The sequence below is a fragment of the Microcebus murinus genome, chromosome 17, assembly GCF_040939455.1.
Source record: "Microcebus murinus isolate Inina chromosome 17, M.murinus_Inina_mat1.0, whole genome shotgun sequence".
Taxonomy (NCBI): Eukaryota; Metazoa; Chordata; class Mammalia; order Primates; family Cheirogaleidae; genus Microcebus; species Microcebus murinus.
Window position 1 is genome coordinate 7,240,316 of NC_134120.1, and position 17,657 is coordinate 7,257,972.

The following is a 17,657-nucleotide window of genomic DNA, read 5'->3' on the forward strand; positions in this document are numbered from 1 at the left end:
AGAAGGAGAGACAGGGTAAGGGAGGGGGACTCAAAGTTGATCAGAATGTTTACTTAACAGAAAATTCTCATATCGTAACATTTACAAGAGTTTATTCAGTGTTGTGAGATATCACTTTCCTGCTAATGTACATGTTGAAGAAGTTGTTTTCTATGTTTCTTATCTAAGTAGCATATCTTAGTCACCCCAGTGCTGTAGGGACTTCCTGAGATTGGTCAGGCTTGTGGTCAAGGCACCCCCGTGTGGAGGCCAGCGGGCCTGGCGCAAGGTGCTGAATCCATGTGTCAGATTCTGATGCCTGCTCACACTAATCAGAACAAAGATCAGTTCAGCTTTTGTCTTATGTTGGTGACAATGTTTTTCGTGTTGATTTTAGTTGAATATTTTTATATATTTAGACTAATGCTGTCTTTAATTCCTTCCCGCAACAGGAAGCGGCTCTCGAAGCTCATCTTGTCCCTGTCTTGCACTCTCTCTGGCCTTGGCTTTTGATGGATGATTCATTGATGCAAACTGCCCTGCAGCTACTTTGTGTCTATACTGCAAATTTTCCAAATGGTAAATGGAATCCAACATTGCCCTTCAATAGTATGGTAAAATACTAGTTTTGTAAGTGTTGCTAAGGTGGACTGGAAAAACTAATATTTTGAAGTGTTTCTCCTACCTCTTGGGGATATGTTGGTCAAAGGCAAGCTTTCTTTCAGGTATTATATGAACAGACAGATATTTTAGTATGTTTGTTGCTATGGGAGAGTCATTAGACAGTAAAGGGAATAGACAGGGAGAAACTGAAACTAGCCTGATTATATGGTAATGGAAAATTGAGTTAAATAGGAAAATTGAGAGGGTGAAAATTATAATGTAAGACCTTAAAAGCCAAGTAAAGGTTAAAAGTTTTTATAAGTTTTAGAATAGGAGACTGGCATGATGAAAGTTAGTTCTCAGAATAGTTGGTCTGGTGATAGATAATATCACTGGGGATCCTCTTTCATTCATTCACTTGACAGGCATTTCACTGAGAGCCTACCATGGGCTGTGCATTGTGAGTTCTAGTGAGAGTGATCCGAAATGAGAGAGGAGACAGATCATGTAGGGCCTTGGGCCAGAATAAGGACTCTGGATTTTTATTTTATGTGACAGGGTACCATTGGAGGTTTTAAGCTAAGGCGTGGTGTGATCTAATTTGTGTTTGAGAAAGGTCACTGGGTGGTGTATTGAGAATGGATGGCTGGGGGTAACCCAAGAAGTGGGGAGATAGGTTTGGAGACAACGTAATGGCATCTTGGACTTGCTGGAGTCCTTGGACTTGCTTGAACTTGCTGGTGACTGGAGAGATTGAAAGAGGTGACACATTTGCTATGTGCCCAAAGGCAGAGTCAAAAAAACTTGCTGACAGGAGGTCAGATGGAAAGGCATCCAGAATGAGCCTCAATTGGAGAAATGAGCCCAAGTGCATAGTTATACCATCTACTACATGGGGGAAGATTTGGGAGAAGTAGATTTGACCTGGGAAAGAAGTGGAAATCAAGAGTTCTGTTTGTTTTTTTTTTTTATGTTAAGTTTGAAGTGTTGTATTCATCCCAGTGAAAATACTACATTGGAATTGAATTCCGCATGGATAAGAGCTAAGATAAAAGATTTAAAATGTTAGAGCTTTATTAGTTATCTATTGTTGCATAACAAATTATCCCAGAACTTAGCATCTATAAACACTAGTCATTTAATTATGTCACAGTTTTTGTGGGTCAAGAATCTGGGAGTAGCTTAGCTGGGTGGTCTGGCTCAGAGATTCTCACCAGGCTGCAGTTGAGTTGTCTCTGGACTGCAGTCATCTGAAGTCTTGCCTGGGGTAGGCCATTAGCAGCCTTAGTTCCCTCTCACGTAGGCCTCTCCACCAGGCGTCCTCACACCAGGGCAGCCCGAGTAGGCCCAGGGCGGAAGCTATAGTCTGCTATGACTGAGTTTCAGAAGTGATATACCAGTATTTCTGCTTCTCTTGGTCACACAGACCAACCTGGTGCTGAGGCAGGGGCCACTGGAGCCATCTTGGAAGCTGGCTACCTCAGGAGTCATTGTCGATAGGTTGTATTTAAAGCCAAGGGGCTATTTGAGATTACCCAGAGATAAAGTGCACATGGAGGAGGGGAGTCCCATGACCACGCTCTGGGGCACATCGACACTTGCAGTTGAGGAACCAGCAAAAAAGAGAGAGAAGGAGCAGCTGATGAGATAGGAGTGCAGAGTCACAGAAGGCCAGAGAAGAGTGTGCTTGGCTGTACCAGATGGTGAAGAAAATTCCAATAAAATGAGGATAGAAACAGTGACTATAGGATTTACCAACACTGATATTCTTGTGGATGGTACTGGGCATGGAAACCTAATTGCTGTGTGTCAAGGAGGTGAAGAAGTAGAGGAGACAGCTTTTCCCAGAATGTTCTGCTCTTAAGTGGATGGGGAAAAAATGGAGCAATAGCAAGAGACAGATGTGGAGTCATGGGAGGAGTTTTTGTTGTTTTTAAACATGGATGTTTTTAAGGCGTGTTTATTAGCCTAAGGCGTTGGGGGACAATGAGTTGCAGGAAAGAGTGTAAACGAGAGCCTGTTTGAGTGGGTCACAGGGGTGAGGGCTGCAGCACAAGCTGAGAACAGGAAATAGGCAAGGCTGAGAGGAGGGATGTGGGTTCCGGTAGGTTTGATGAGAAAGGTGAGAAAATTCCCACCTGAACACTTCTGCTTGTTTCCTTATTTCTGAGAGAAGACCAACAATTAAGAGTGAGCAAAGACAAGGGGTAGGGGTGATCTGAGAATAGAGGCGAAGGTGTGAAGTAGCTGTTTTAGAGAAGAGAAAGCAAACACACTGTGGATTGCTGGCAGTGTTAAATACCATTTAAAATTTTATGGTCATAAATTTAAGGTTTGACTAGTCAGCAAGTTTCTGTGCTTGCTTCTAGCAACATTCAGCAACTCCCCAAGTATCAAAGGATATACAGAGAAGGGCCTGGAACTCAAGAGAGTTAAAAGTCCATCTAGTCACCACCACATGCGGATGGTACTTATTCCTTTGAATAGTCTGACACCTCTGGAGCTGTCCATGTCTTTAGCCAACTCAGTTTGTCTCCAGCCAGCACTACAGATATAAACAGACCTTCAAGCTGTGGAACCTTGAACTATCACTGATGTGTATGTGATGCCAGTACAGGATTTTCCTTGTCTTCATTCTGCCACTGCCGATGTTCTCCGTCCCTTACTTCTGGGTGGACCGTCTCCTCTCAGTGCATTTTCTAGCTCAACACCTCTTACGGCACGGCCAGCACAGGATAGCTTGTTTCTGAAGTGCTGAATCTGTCTGTACGTTGTCCTTCTTTACCCTACCCGTCATTCCTCAATTTAGAGCTTTGGGGAGTAAGAAGGAAAAAAAGAATCCATTGCTAGATAATAAGCAAAAACAATATATACTTAAATACAAATCTTTTGAAACTATAATTTGTGTTTCTTTTGTACTTAAAATTGATGTACATATTTAAATGTGGTTAAATTATTAAATTGAGGAAGGAACTTTTTGTTTTCCTATCTGGTTTGTTTCTAAGCAAAAGTTCATCATTTAATGCCAGTTTTGTATAACAGTTAATAGAAACAATGGCATTTCAATATAGCTATAAAGTTATGAATACAAGAAGATCACTACTATATTTTTTATTTATGTTTTATGAGTTTATGTTAAAAATATATTTGATTCTGATCTCTTTGTACTTAAGTTGGCCTCCTTGTAATAACTTTCTCAAGTTAATTATACCTTAGGTTTATGTACAATACAGTCTTTTTTTTCTTTTTTTTATTTTAGCAAATTATGGGGGTACAAGTGTTAAGGTTACATATATTGTCCATGTCCCCCTCTCCCCTTGAGTAAGAGCTTCAAGCGTGTCCATCCCCCAAACGTTGTACATCTTACTCGTGGTTGCAATACAGTCTTATAGACTGAACATTAACATGCATTTCTATTTTTTTATGATTATTTTCCTCTCTCAGTCTCATTTGGTTACTTAATTTACTGAGAAACAGTGCACCCTGGAAAACCATGGGGTGCCACTGTGGCTCTTGCCAATTGTGAGCTGTGTGACCTTGAGCGCTCACTGGCTTTTCTCGCTCCATGTCTGTGTTGACCAAATATGGAAAGCAGTCTTTGTTCTGTGCCCCTCTCCATGGATACCGTGTTCCTCGTTTGTCTATTCTGTAAAATGAAGACATTAGAACAAGTTATCTTTCATTTCTAAAATTCTGTTCTTCTACATAGCCCTTTATATAGTTGCTCTCTTTAGGAACTATTAAACAACTTATTATGCTTATTTTATTTTTTTAAAAAATAAACCTGATATTTTAAAATGCTCCATTGAGATCATTAGGCCCTCAATGAGGACAGTAAATCTATTAGGTGGAATGTAGACATTAACATTAGCCTTCATTGGTAATTTGCAGTTCACAGGTTAATGGCCAAGTCATTTTGATAGACAGATAAGCTTTAGCACTTAGTATTTTTAAAAACTAAACAGTGAAACTGAGAAGGCATTTTGATCGGCTGTTATCTTTGAAGGTTGCAGTTCTCTATGTTGGTCAAGTTATGGACAACATTCTGTTCAAGCCATACACAGAGGAGCCCCCAGCAGCTCTCTGATGCTGTGCATCCTAAAGTTGGCTTCCCAGATGCCACTTGAAAACACCACAGTTCAGCAGATGGTTTTTATGTTTCTTTCAAACCTGGCCTTGTCTCATGACTGCAAAGGAGTAATTCAGAAGGTAAGTACTTAAACTCCCCTTCATACCATAAAAGAGGGACTCAGTAAAATAATCCTTGCAGTCAAAGTTTACAACTCAATTTTTAGGATTAATTTATTATTATTTCAAGACATTTTATTTTAAAGGACTGTGAAAGGATTCAGAGGTTCACTTTGTTTAAAGCCAGTTGATAGATGATACATGAAAAGTGACAGAAGCTAGAATGTGATCGTGCCATTTCCTTTTAGTTTATCTTCTTACCTTTGGATTGTGTTTTATCTCTCTCAAAAATGAGGGTTTTAGAAAGATAGCTGTCTTACATTTATTGGAGATAATAAAAGTAATATATTTGGTCTTTAAACAGACCAAATTGAGCAGTAACAATTTCAGTTCAATTTACATTGACAAAATGGTTTATGAAATCACAGCCCCTTGTCCCCAGTTAGACTTTAACTTCCTTATAACATAATAGGCAATTTTTGAGGTTCTGGAACTCAAGTTCCAAAACTTGACTTTTTAATCACTGATTTTAACTTAGGGTACTTTAAAAGGGATATAATGGGGTAAATTCTAGTACACAGTGCACTTAGGTTCTATCTTTAGATGTATATAAACAGAATCCCTAATTGGGGAAATCCCTTAAAATTTGAATGTGATCAGATTATCTATTACTAGTATAGTAATTTGAGTGCTTTTGTTTCTTTTACTTTGAAGGCTAAGGTAAATTACAAAAGTTGATAGCATTCATAAGAATGGAATCTCCTTTTCCTCTATTGATGTATCTCCCTGAACCCCCCAAAAGATACTCAGAGTGTTATTACCAAATAAATAGAAGGCTCAGTCTTACTAAGGAAATGAAAAGATCAGTCTTAGGAAAGACATTGTCACTGTTGTGCTGGAGCCAGCTCCTACTGGCTCATGAGTGTCATATTAAATTTTTAGGAATTTTTCAGAAATTCTAGTTGATGTCCTATCGTTATCTTGAAATCAGCCATAGTGAGAATATTCACACCATCTAATTTGTCAAACACAGTACATCATGGATCTTTCCTACCCTCACCAGAACCAGTTGTTTGTTTACCAGCACATGGCAGGATATTTCCCTCATATATATGTTCATATGCCTGTCATATACATATTTGAATATATTTCCTTCATATAATGTATTCATATACAAACATCACTTCCAAAATGAGAAGTTATCTTGGACTGGATGTCTGTAATTACTGTCCTTGAAAATGAGAGATCCTGTGTATGTGAGAGCACAGAGCGGGGCAGTGCTTTCTGCCACTTCCTCAGAGAGTGAGTTAGTGGGAAGCAAAGTAGGGACCCCGAGTTGGAATGTAAGGGCTAATCTCGAGTCTGGTATGTGAACTGGAGCTGGAACCAGAGACCCTAGTCTCTTTAAGCCTCAGTTTCTTCATTTTTAGAATAATTGGGTTAAACAAAATGATTTCTAAGGTATCTTCAAAACTCAATCTGTGATTCTGGTGTTTTCCTGACTAAGACTGATCTTGCCATTTCCTTAGTAAGACTGACCTTTCCATTTATTTGGTAATAACACTCAAAAAATCTTTTTTTTTTTTTTTGGGGGGGGGGCGCGGTTCCAGGAGATGAAACTTGTAGAGGAAAAGGAGACTCAGTTCTTATGAATGCCGTCAACTTTTGCGATTTATCTTAGCCTTAAAGTAAAAGAAACAAAAGTACTCTAATTACTGTTACTAGTAATAGATAATCTGATCACATTCAGATTTTAAGAGATTTTCCCAATCAAGGATTCTGTTCATGCACATCTAAGGAAAGAATCTAACTGCACTGTGAACTAGAATTTGTTTAACTCATTATATCCCCTTTAGAGTACCCTAAGTTAAAATGAGTGATAAGAAGTCAAGTTTTGGAATTGGAATCCCAGAGTACTCATAAAATTGTTTATTATGTGATAAAGAAGTTAAAGTCTAAATGACATGAAAAGACTATAATTTGATAAACCAAAATGTATTTAAGAAAACTTTGATGCAAATGTGATCATTCTCCTTTTGGGGCAAATCAATCAAGTCCTTTTCCTCTGCTCTAATTAGGAAATGCCTGAGACTTCCTGTGTGGCATTAAGCAATAATGAGCATGGACAGTTATACTTCTCCATTACTCACCTATAGGCATTAGAAAATGAATTAGTGCTATTGTAAAATTCAGGCTCTAAAACGTGTCATTTTTTTTTCCACCATGGTACATTTCTACATGTTCTGTTAAATACCTGGTGTAGGAAATTGTCTAAAAACATCTTTAGACTCAGTAAAAAGAAGGAATGCCTAGAGTACATTTACATTTTAAAGCACTGATATATATTTTATCACTGTTGTCAGCCCAAATTCATCAAGGGTTGAATCTATAAAACCATCAATTTGGGTTGAGAGATGAGAAGTAGATGTGAGTGACAGCAAATGCAGTTCAAAGTGGGCATGTAATTTCACAGTTTCCTTGTTGCATGGGTAATGTTGCTAATGTTTCTGTAGCTCATTTCATTCTCATACTGAATCCTTTTACATAAAAATATTAAATTTATTTTATAGATTAAAGTCAGCATCTTGATTTAGGTCTAAGAGAACCCAAGAGATAAGCTAGAGTAGATTATTAAACAGAGAAAGATGTGTTATTTTGTGTAGTCATAAAAACTAAGTTATTGCATTTCATCTCTAAAATGTCCAACTGACTGTGGTTTCCATACTTTCATGGCTTCTACTTGATATAGTACTTTTATACTTGCATATAGATTCTTCTAGACAATAATTTATTATCTTTTATATAGTTAAGAGTTTGGTGGAGTTTCATAGAAGGGGATTTATTTGGAGATCGAAATGACTCTTACAGTATAAGTAATAGAGCTTTCTCATCTGTATGTTGAATAGAGTGACATATAGCCATGAGAAATTATTTACAATGAGAAGGAACTGGGGTAAAGTAAAAACAAGATGTTTCCATAAACTTAGTTAAAACACCACCACCACTTATAGCTATGGTGATTCAAAATACCATCACTACTATCAGAGTTGCTAACTAGTATTCAATACTGATTTGGGTTTTGTTTCTTTTTCCTCCCCACAGGATAGTTTTTAGTGAGTAGCAAAATTGCCAGACAAAAAGAGAAAACTCAAGAGTTCTGAAATAATCTCCAAACTGAATTATCAATCCTAAGTAATTAAGAGTTAACTATAGTATACTTCATCATGAGGAAAGAATTAGTAGGAATTAAAATTTGGGCACTATTTTGTTCTTCTTACCTTTTTCACTTACACCTGGAAATAATATAGATGAAGTATTTAGAAGGTATTGGTAGAAAGAAAAAATTAAAGTTGGGAAAGAAAATACCAGAATGCTAGTTAATTGGTCACCAAGGGACTAGGAAAATAACAAAAAAGACTAAAGAAGAAAATAATCTCTCTTTTTACCCACAGAGTAACTTCTTACAGAACTTCCTATCTCTAACGTTGCCAAAAGGAGGAAATAAACATCTTAGTAATCTGACTGTTCTTTGGTTGAAGTTACTTCTAAATATATCATTTGGAGAAGATGGGCAACAGATGATTCTGAGGCTTGATGGCTGTTTAGACTTACTTACGGAGATGAGCAAATACAAGCATAAGAGCAGCCCTTATATACCTCTTCTTATTTTTCACAATATTTGCTTCAATCCTGCTAATAAGCCCAAGATCCTGGCTAATGGTAAGTATACACACACATACAGAGACATTTATACATGTGGTTATTCATACACTATTCTGCTCACATTATAACACAAAATGATTTTATAAATAATTTGCCCACAGTGTTCAAGGCGCTGTGGGAAGCAGGGGCCATGGGAATGAATCAGGCATGGCACCAGCCTTCCATGAACTACCTAGAGCCTCCTGAGGTTAGCAGATCATGTCATTCCAGTGGACATGCAGGAGGTAGCAAGGGAGGAGGCGCAGTGGGCGTGGGCACTGTCTGACCTTACCTTCTGCTGCCCTCTCTCCTTGCTCTTCCTCTGACTCCCCCTTGTTGCCTGTGTGTCTTTGAGCAAATGCTACTGTGCCAGTGTAGCCTTTCCAGAATAATGCACAAAAATTGTAACCCTCAACCCCTTTTTTCTGCCTCCTCGTTCCTCCCACTCATTCTCTTCTTTCCCTGTTTTATTTTTCTCTGAAGTGTTATCACCATCTGATACACTATGTGTTTTCTGTGTATCTGTCTGTTCCTAATCTTCCCACACTAGAACATAAGCTGTTATGGGGTCATGATGGTTTTGTCTATTTTGTTTATATTTGTCTGCAGTACCTAGAATTGTGCCTCAACTAGTGAGCACTAACAAATATTTGATGATTGAGACAGATCCTGAGCAGGAAGGAGAAGTTCAGGGTCCGAGATCAAATGGCGAAATTAGCCTTACGGTGACTTCATTCTCTGAGTTGTAGGACAGATGGAGCAAGGTTGGTGAGGATTCAGAAAAATTTTGAAGCAAAAAGAGAGAATTGGAAAGATTTTTACTGCTGCCATGTGCTGTCACTCTGAGGAATGTGTGAATTTTATGAGGAGAGAGTTTTATAAGGAGACATATAAATGGGAAAAAAAAAAAAAAAAAGAAAACCAGAGGTGGGCTGTAGACTCCACACACCTGGTCTTGAATGCAGGCTCTGTGTGTCTCACTCCAGCATCACCTGAGGCAGCTTCTCTGGGCTCAAGTTTTTCATCTGTAAAACAATCCCACTTTTCTTGGTTTTGGTAAGAACCAGTTTATAAACACACATCAAGTTCCCAACACCATTTCAGGTACATGGTAAATGTTTAAAATCTAATAATTCTCTTTTCCTTTCATGTTTTTCACTTACGCTTTTCACAGAGGCTTTTTTTTTCTATGAAACAGTTTTTCAAGGGTATAAGAATGATTCTCTTTACATTTTGCTGTGTATATAGTTGTGATTCTGTTTTTCTGATAATGATTAAATTGATAGAAATATTATATAGAAAGATTTTAAACGTTCAATGAGTGTTTATCTTATGTAAATTAACTATGGATTTGTGCTCTGCGTTCCCATAGCTCCTTCCCTGGCACAGTGCTCTGCATAGCTGGGGGATGCACAGCACTGGCTTTATTTTCATCCTCTTCCACTGTCTCTGCTTCAGTCCTCACATTTCTGAAGTGAGGACAGTAAGCAATGGGACAGTATGGGAAACATCTGCTACCATTCTTGGTATATAGTAGCTACTCATTAGTATCTGATATTATTTATTCGCCTTTCTCAGAATAAATTTTTTCTTTTGGGACTACTTACTGCTATTTTATTATGAGAAAGTTGGAAAAAGGACAAACCTTTAGGTAACTAAAGGAGAAGTCTGCATTTTCCACTTCTAAATCCCTCTGGATTTATTTTTAGCATTTCCTATAGTCAGCAGTGCTTTCTTTCCCTCATTGACTTAACGCAGATGGACAAATTTTTGGTGAGAAGGAGCTTCCTTAACCCCAGAGATCAGTGGGTTTTTGGGTCAGTGATAAGAGATAGCAGCTGTGCAGTTTCTGTATGGAGCTGTTAAGGGGGTGTCACTGTGCCTCCCTTTCCAGTGGGGATCCAGAGAGAAGGCCTTATCAGAGTCAGCTTAAAACCCCCAGGTAAGGTAGCGTGCCTCTGATCAGTAGCACCCAAACATCTGGTTTAGATGGTCAGGAGTGGAGTGTGCAGTGAGGCTTGACCTTGCTGTTAAAAATAGATCCAAAGCACTCTTGTTTCTGGTAATGTCAGGCAAAGTCTCCTCTGGAAACAACAAAAACATGCTGGATAAGCTATATTAAAATTCTTCTCAAAATAATCAAAGAACTGAAAAGATGATAGGAAACTTCCTGGCCATTTTTTATTGAAAACTTATATCCAGTAAAGTAAGAAGTATATAGAAAACTCTTTTGCCCCAAGGATATTTGCCAATATCATATGCGTGGCTTTTGTTAAGGAGTGTCAAGGGGTGAGAGAACAGAAGTCAAGGTGGGACTCATCTGCCAACCTGCCTGTATTAAGCTAGACCTCCAAAGAACCATCCTCTTAAAGGAAGGATGAATCACAAGTAAATTGCTCCCCTAATCCTCATCCAGGCAAGTGTATAGAGAAGAAAAAAACAATATGAGAATGGACACCACAGACTGCTCCTCACAGGGCTCTACACTCAAGAAATAGTCTGTGTGGGCCATGAATGTGGTTTGAGGTGATCCTCGATTGATAGTGCCTCTGGGTGCTCATCAGAAGCAAACTGCATCTGCTGGATGAAAGACAAGTTCATACTAGGCCTCAGGGAACTTCCTCAAACAGTTTTTCAAAAGCATTAACCAGTGCAAAGTTAAAGAAACCATGCACATGGCAACGTGAAGTAAGAACCAACAGAGGAAAGAAATACCAGCTTCTCTGCCCATATTTTAAATATTGGAATTATAATAGCACAGATTTAAAAATAACTTTAATTATACCATATTTAGATGCATAAATGACAAATTTGAAAGTGTTTTCTGGGAATAAGAAACTGACAAGTTCAAAGATTTGAAAAGAACCAAACAACTTGTAGAACTTCACTGTGTAATATGATAATCAGCCACATGTAGCTATTAAAATTTAAACTAACTGAAGTTAAATATTCAAGTTGCCAGTCACATTAGCCACAAGTGGCTAGTGGCTGTCTTATTAGACAGCACAGATAGAAATATTTCCATTATTGTAGGAAGTGGTATTGGACAGCACTTTTCTAGAACTTCAGTAGCCAGAATTAAAAACTTAATATAGATGTCTGGCAGCAAATTAGGTATAACAGAAGAGAGAATTCAGGAATTAGGAGATATATTAGAAAAATATTACTCAGAATGAATGCATCAGAGTGTTAAAAAGATGAGAAAGGAATAAAAGAATAAAAGTGCATAGCAGATACATTGAGACCTTCTTATTGTATGTTTAATGAAGTGTCCTAGAAGGAGAATGGGAAAGGAAATATTTGAAGAGATGGTGGCTAAAAGCTTCTAAGAACCGTTCTAAGACACTAATAAATTGATTCCAGAGACTTAGGTAATTTCAAGTAGATAAATAAAAATAAATTCATTCTTATACATCATAGTGAATCTGCAGAAAACCAAAGAAAAAAAGATGAAATGTACACTTGCCCTGAAGAAAGTAACTTAGAAAAATTTATTCAAGAAGAAATAACCAAAAAGTCCAATACCTATGAATGATATTGAGTTAGTAAGAAATGTAACCACATAGAAAACCCTAGGTCCAAATGGCTTCACCAGTGAGTTCTACCAAACATTTAAGCAAAAAGTAATTCAAAACATACACAAAGTTCCAGAGTAGAAAAAAGGAAATGGTTGCTCATTTTGTGAAGCCAGAGTAACAAGGACAAAGAATGTTCTGGTAAATGTTTACTGGCTCTCAGAGGGTAAAGGGTGTGGAATATATATTGAATATATAGAAATTTTATTGGATATATATTTTATATACATATATAAATTTAAAGTATAAAGGTATAAAGGCTGTGTGTAATATAATAAGTGATACTCTTTATTAGAAATTCTGTAGGGCCAGTTGATTCTCACATAATACTTTGATTTTTGCTGAAATCTTGTATCCATAGCCAATTTATGGTTGCCATTCAGTCATATGACAAATGGAATTGCAACCTAATTCTCTCTTTTACCAGTAAATTTATTGTCATTAAATCTGATAGAAAAAAGATAATAAATATTCAAAGCACATCATTTTCTAATTATTTAACTACATTTTACTATGATCTGTTCTCTTAAGGCTATTTATATATTTATGTGGGAGTTCATACCTATTCGTTAAACTCAAATATGCTTTATATGCTTTTTTGTTATATGCATGTTATATTTCATAATAAAATGTGGTTTTTAAAAAATTGATCCACTTACATTATCAGAAGGGGCTACTACATTAATTGACCTATATATGTGCTTTATTAAAATTTTTTAATAAGTAGTAACTGGTTGAAGGAGTTAGGATATAAACTGAGATCATAGCAGTTATATATTCTCTTTGGGCCAATATATAAAGGCATTACTTCATGCTACTCACATGGAACACAAGAATTACCCTCCCATTCGATGATGTACTCTAATGAGTATCAGCTGGCATCTCTAACCTTATATGATAAATTACATCTGGTAACTTTATATGGCCTAGTTATGGATAGGTTACTACATAGAAAAACGAAAGGGCACCAGATAATGCAGATGAAGTGTTCAGGCAGTAGGGGGCAGTGTGGTAGAAAAATTACTGCACACGCTTTACACATTGCACAATGCAAGTTCACTTTATGGAGCAGCGTGTGTGTGTGTGTGTGTGTGTGTGTGTGTGTGTGTGTGTGTGTGTGTGTGTGTGTGTGTGAAATATTTAAAATCCCTTAAAACTTAAAATGTAAATAGAATCATTTAAACAAAATTTTTAACTATGAAATCTTTGACCCAACTATTATTTATTATTCCCCTAAAATATACTATCACTGTGGTTGGAATATTACCAGTGAGCAGACACAGACTTTGCCCTTGAACAAGTTACAGTTAAAATAAATGCATTCCTGTGGGGGTGGAAGTGCTAATGTATATAGAGAGCAGGTTCCCAATAACACGTTTCACCCTTAAGGATGTAACATATTTGTAAAATCACAACTTACAGGAAAAACAATTTCAAAAAATTTACTGATATATAAAAATAAAATAGGTTCACATATTGTTTTGAAATACCCTGACAATTTCCTTGGAACTAGCTCTGAATCTTCACTTAAAATGAGTAAACTGGTGCAGATAATTAGTAAGTCTTGATGTCATACTCTGGCTAGCTTTGCCAAAAGTGCATATCTTGTGTGTCGATACACTTTAAATCACTTTTTCCTCTGACACATACGCAAATTTCTCTAAAATACTGAGTCCTTTTTACAAAGGATTAACCAGTATATTTCTTGATTATTTTATTATATAGTAGCCCATGTTGTTGATGTCTGTAGAATAGTCTTTATGATTTCTCATGAAAACGGATCTGTTTTCTTGCTTATCAAAATGTTAGCTATGATTGAATAACTCATTAATATAACTCGTTGTGTGCTTATTTTTGTACTCTTTAAATGAACATGACTTTGTTTAATTCAGGCCAAAAAATTAGGCAACTTCAGCTTACCATTCTATGTTTGTCATGAAACCAATGTTTTGAAGTTGTCCTCCCATATACCACCTGGTCTCAGAGATTGATTTTGCCATAGTCTAATGATACCAACTTCGTATATGTATTCTAATGGGAGAAAAAGAGGGTATCTGACTACTTCAATATAAGAATACAGTGTAACATCTCAGACTGAACTTTTTAAAAAATGTGTTTATTTTTAGAAAAAGTCCTTACTGTGCTAGCTGACTGCCTGGAAAGTGAGAATCAGAATGCTCAGAGGATTGGAGCAGCTGCTCTTTGGGCTCTGACTTACAATTATCAGAAGGTCAGTTTTTTAAATCATTGTTATACCTATGGGGCAAACCGCTAGGCCTCTTAGGATGTGTCCAAGGATATCAGAAGAGTAATAGCAAAAATAAAAATAAAAAATGAAGTCAAAGACTAATATTTCCTTATTCCTTCATACAATTGGTAATCCATCAGTTGAAATGTTTTCATTTAATCATTTTAACAGAATGTCTCAGCTAAGAAGAGTATCTCTGTTTTACATTTTTCCTGTTATTTAAATGTATTTGCCATATTGCTGCAATTTTAGTATAGATTATTTCTTCTAAAAGATGTGTCAAGGAAAAATGCATCTTGAAGAAAATTGAATAACAAAATTGCATCCAATTATATGATTCCCCTTTCTCTAGTATATATCATCACTGAGTTTTGAAATCAGCTCAGTTCTGGTAAGACTGCAGTACACGGCCTGCCCAGAGAAAACAGCAGGCAGGGTTGGTACTTGTGTCTACTCTCTGCCTTTTATTGCAGACATCTAACTCCTGAGAGGAATACCCACAAGTATCTAGTGATTAAATAGTAGCCAAATGACAGTGCTAGGATAGCCAGCCGTTTCGGAATGGTGTCCTCTCAGACAGCTGTCCTTGCCTGCCCTGGTTGTTGTCGCCAGAGTCACGTTCACAGGACACAGGCTGCTGCTGTCATTTCTACCTGGGTATCCCAGAGTTTAGCATAGCATTTGGCCCTTCATATCCACTCAATAAATATTCGTTGACCAAGTGGCCAACTGCTAATATTTGATACACTTGACCTGAAATTTGACGTGTGAGGGAACATGAAATACTGAGACTAAGGTTGATTAGTTTAAAATGTCAGATTGAAATTAGGGGAGAAGGAGCAAAAGGGAAGGGAAGAAAGAACACGGGGCAGTAGAGAAAGAATCAAGTTAGGAGGAGAATATGTGTAGGAGGATTGGCACAATAGGATGTACTAAGATATGATTCTATAGTTATATTATTGTATTTTGTAATATCCTGTTTAATACTATAGTTAGCATTGGGCAGAATTAGTATTGTGGTAGCCAGAGCCTCAACACATGGCAATAAATCTAATTAATGTATTGTTCTATATTATCTCTAGGCAAAAACAACTTTGAAAAATTCTTCCATCAAGAGAAGAGTAGATGAAGCATATTCCTTAGCAAAGAAAAGTAAGTTTCAATATTAACACATTAATTGCCATGTGAGTTGTATTTAACTCATACTAGTTTTGAGCCTGGGACCTTGTGAAGCATATGTAACTCACCCATCTCTTTACCTTGGGAGGTGCAGAGCTATCTTTCAAGTTGCATATAACTCTCACACAGAAAAATAAAAAAAGTTTCATTAAATTAGAAAGGATCATTTTATTTTCGAAGTTTTTATTCTATTTTCCTAATAAAACACAGTGGCCCCAAGGAAAAAATATTTTTTTTCTTGTGTGGCAGTCAGTGTGTTAAAGAGATTACAGTTAAGCTTGGAAGCTATTAAGTGAATTCTCTGATTAATGAGGTATTTGGACTGGCTGAAGAAAAAATGACAGTTTTCTATACTATTTTACTAGGATTTGAGGAGCTATTTTGTCAAAACATTGTAAAATGTGCCAATATTTGGTCTGTGCTTTTCATTATATCATTTTTTAAAATAATAAAATGGTCTGCTAGAATAGATGAAGGTTTCAGATATAATAGTTTCTTAAAATGGGTCTATGATCTTTCTCCAAGTCATTTTATTTTTATACTAAATTTCCTTTGCCAGTGGCAACTACTATGCTAAAGTGTGTTCTTAGGTGATAAGAACTGAGCCCAATTAGAATTAACCTTGAACAGAAAATTTTGATCTAACATCAGGGAGTTGAATTATATTCCTCCAAGAATAGATCCCATTGCTCCTATATCCATATTCTTCTGTGATCTGGTCATGATACTAAAGAGGGTTTTCGTTTCAGAGTGCATTACTCATTTTAGTGACACCAGTTTTTAGTGAGCATTATTTTCTTAACATTTTTTATGCTAAGACACGGAACTGTGTCTTTCCTGTACTGTATAGATCCATTGGTTATTAATTTGTGTTTTTATAGTCTGATTTTTTAAAAAGCAGGGTAGGTTTTGGGTTGTTTTTTTTTTACCTGTGACCATCAATTTCTGGAGCTAGTGAATAATTGAGTTACATTACAGTTTCTGTTTTAGAAGGGATGGTACATAAAAAAGAGTGATGGCATTCATTGAGGATTATAGCTAATGGTACCCATTATGGAGGCATATTTTTTTAATACTCTTTGGCAAACCATTAATAAAAAAATAAATATAAATTTTGTGACTTTAATTTTTTTAAATGTAAAATTTTCTTAGAATGCTATTACATCAAGAACTTAAATAGAACTTTAAATTATACATAAATCCTATTGATACATGTTTGTATGTGTATGTTCACTCTTAAGTGTAGTACTAAGTTTAATAAACTCGTATTTCCACATTCTTACTTTTCTATCTCAGCTTTCCCAGACTCAGAAGAAAATCTTTTAAATGCCTATTATTTGAAATGCCTTGAAAACCTCGTGCAGCTCCTTAACTCTTCCTGAGTGCCCAGTGCTACACCCTGAAGCTGACAGCCACCAACAGAGAAGCTAAACTTGAAGCCAGTTTTGTGTAGTCATTGTTACCTGAAGACATGCTAACTCTCTGCAAGGTGTTAATCCACTTCTTCCCTATGAGAAGTAGAACTGGTGACACCCCAGTGCTGTCCATACACAGCAGCTCTTCAGAAGTAAAAGCAGCTGACAAAAGGTGATGGAAAAAGGCATAGAAAGTTCGGGGATTGTAAATATTTTTACCCTTTTCATATACAATTTGCTTTGTAAAAATCTTATTTAACACTTATTTAATAAAATAATATTTTTAGAAACAAAAATTGACTAATGCTGCTTGCGGACTTTTATCTGTCTCATAAATATTAATTTTAGGAATTGAAAGAAGGTATTATGTTCTGGTTTGTTCTTTTTTTTTAAATTTTTGACATAAAATTTTGGCTAATGTTGATATAATTCTTATTTCTCAAGCCTTTATATTGTTCAGAGCATATATACTGGTAAGGCATGGCAGCTGCCATGCCTCTACCTTGGCGACTGCCAGCATCAGAATCCTCTGGGATGCTTGTTGAAATGCAGATTCCTGGATCCGCTGAACCAGCCCTGTGTCCAGAAGAATTTTTAGCAAAATCCCTAGGTTCTGCCCACAATTTGAGAACCACTGATTAATTCCCCTGATTTTACAGAAAACTGCCTAGAACATGAAAATGACTTACTTAATATCACTTAGCTACTTAGGAATGAAATCAGGGCTTGAATCTGGGTCTCTTGAATGCGAATTAAGTATTCTTTCTT

At 36.6% G+C, this 17,657-nt stretch overlaps 1 protein-coding gene across 1 annotated transcript in view; it reads left to right on the plus strand.

Annotated features, from left to right (window-relative positions):
• Positions 1 to 17,143, plus strand: part of RTTN (rotatin) — a 151,787-nt gene extending 134,644 nt beyond the window's left edge. Inside the window, exons 44-49 of the mRNA XM_020282122.2 lie at positions 432 to 558; positions 4,589 to 4,791; positions 8,223 to 8,490; positions 14,174 to 14,277; positions 15,378 to 15,447; positions 16,771 to 17,143. Coding sequence (XP_020137711.2) covers positions 432 to 558; positions 4,589 to 4,791; positions 8,223 to 8,490; positions 14,174 to 14,277; positions 15,378 to 15,447; positions 16,771 to 16,856 — 858 coding nt within the window. The 3' untranslated portion in view covers positions 16,857 to 17,143. The remainder of the gene's footprint in view (positions 1 to 431; positions 559 to 4,588; positions 4,792 to 8,222; positions 8,491 to 14,173; positions 14,278 to 15,377; positions 15,448 to 16,770) is intronic.
• Positions 17,144 to 17,657: the final 514 nt, after the last annotated feature.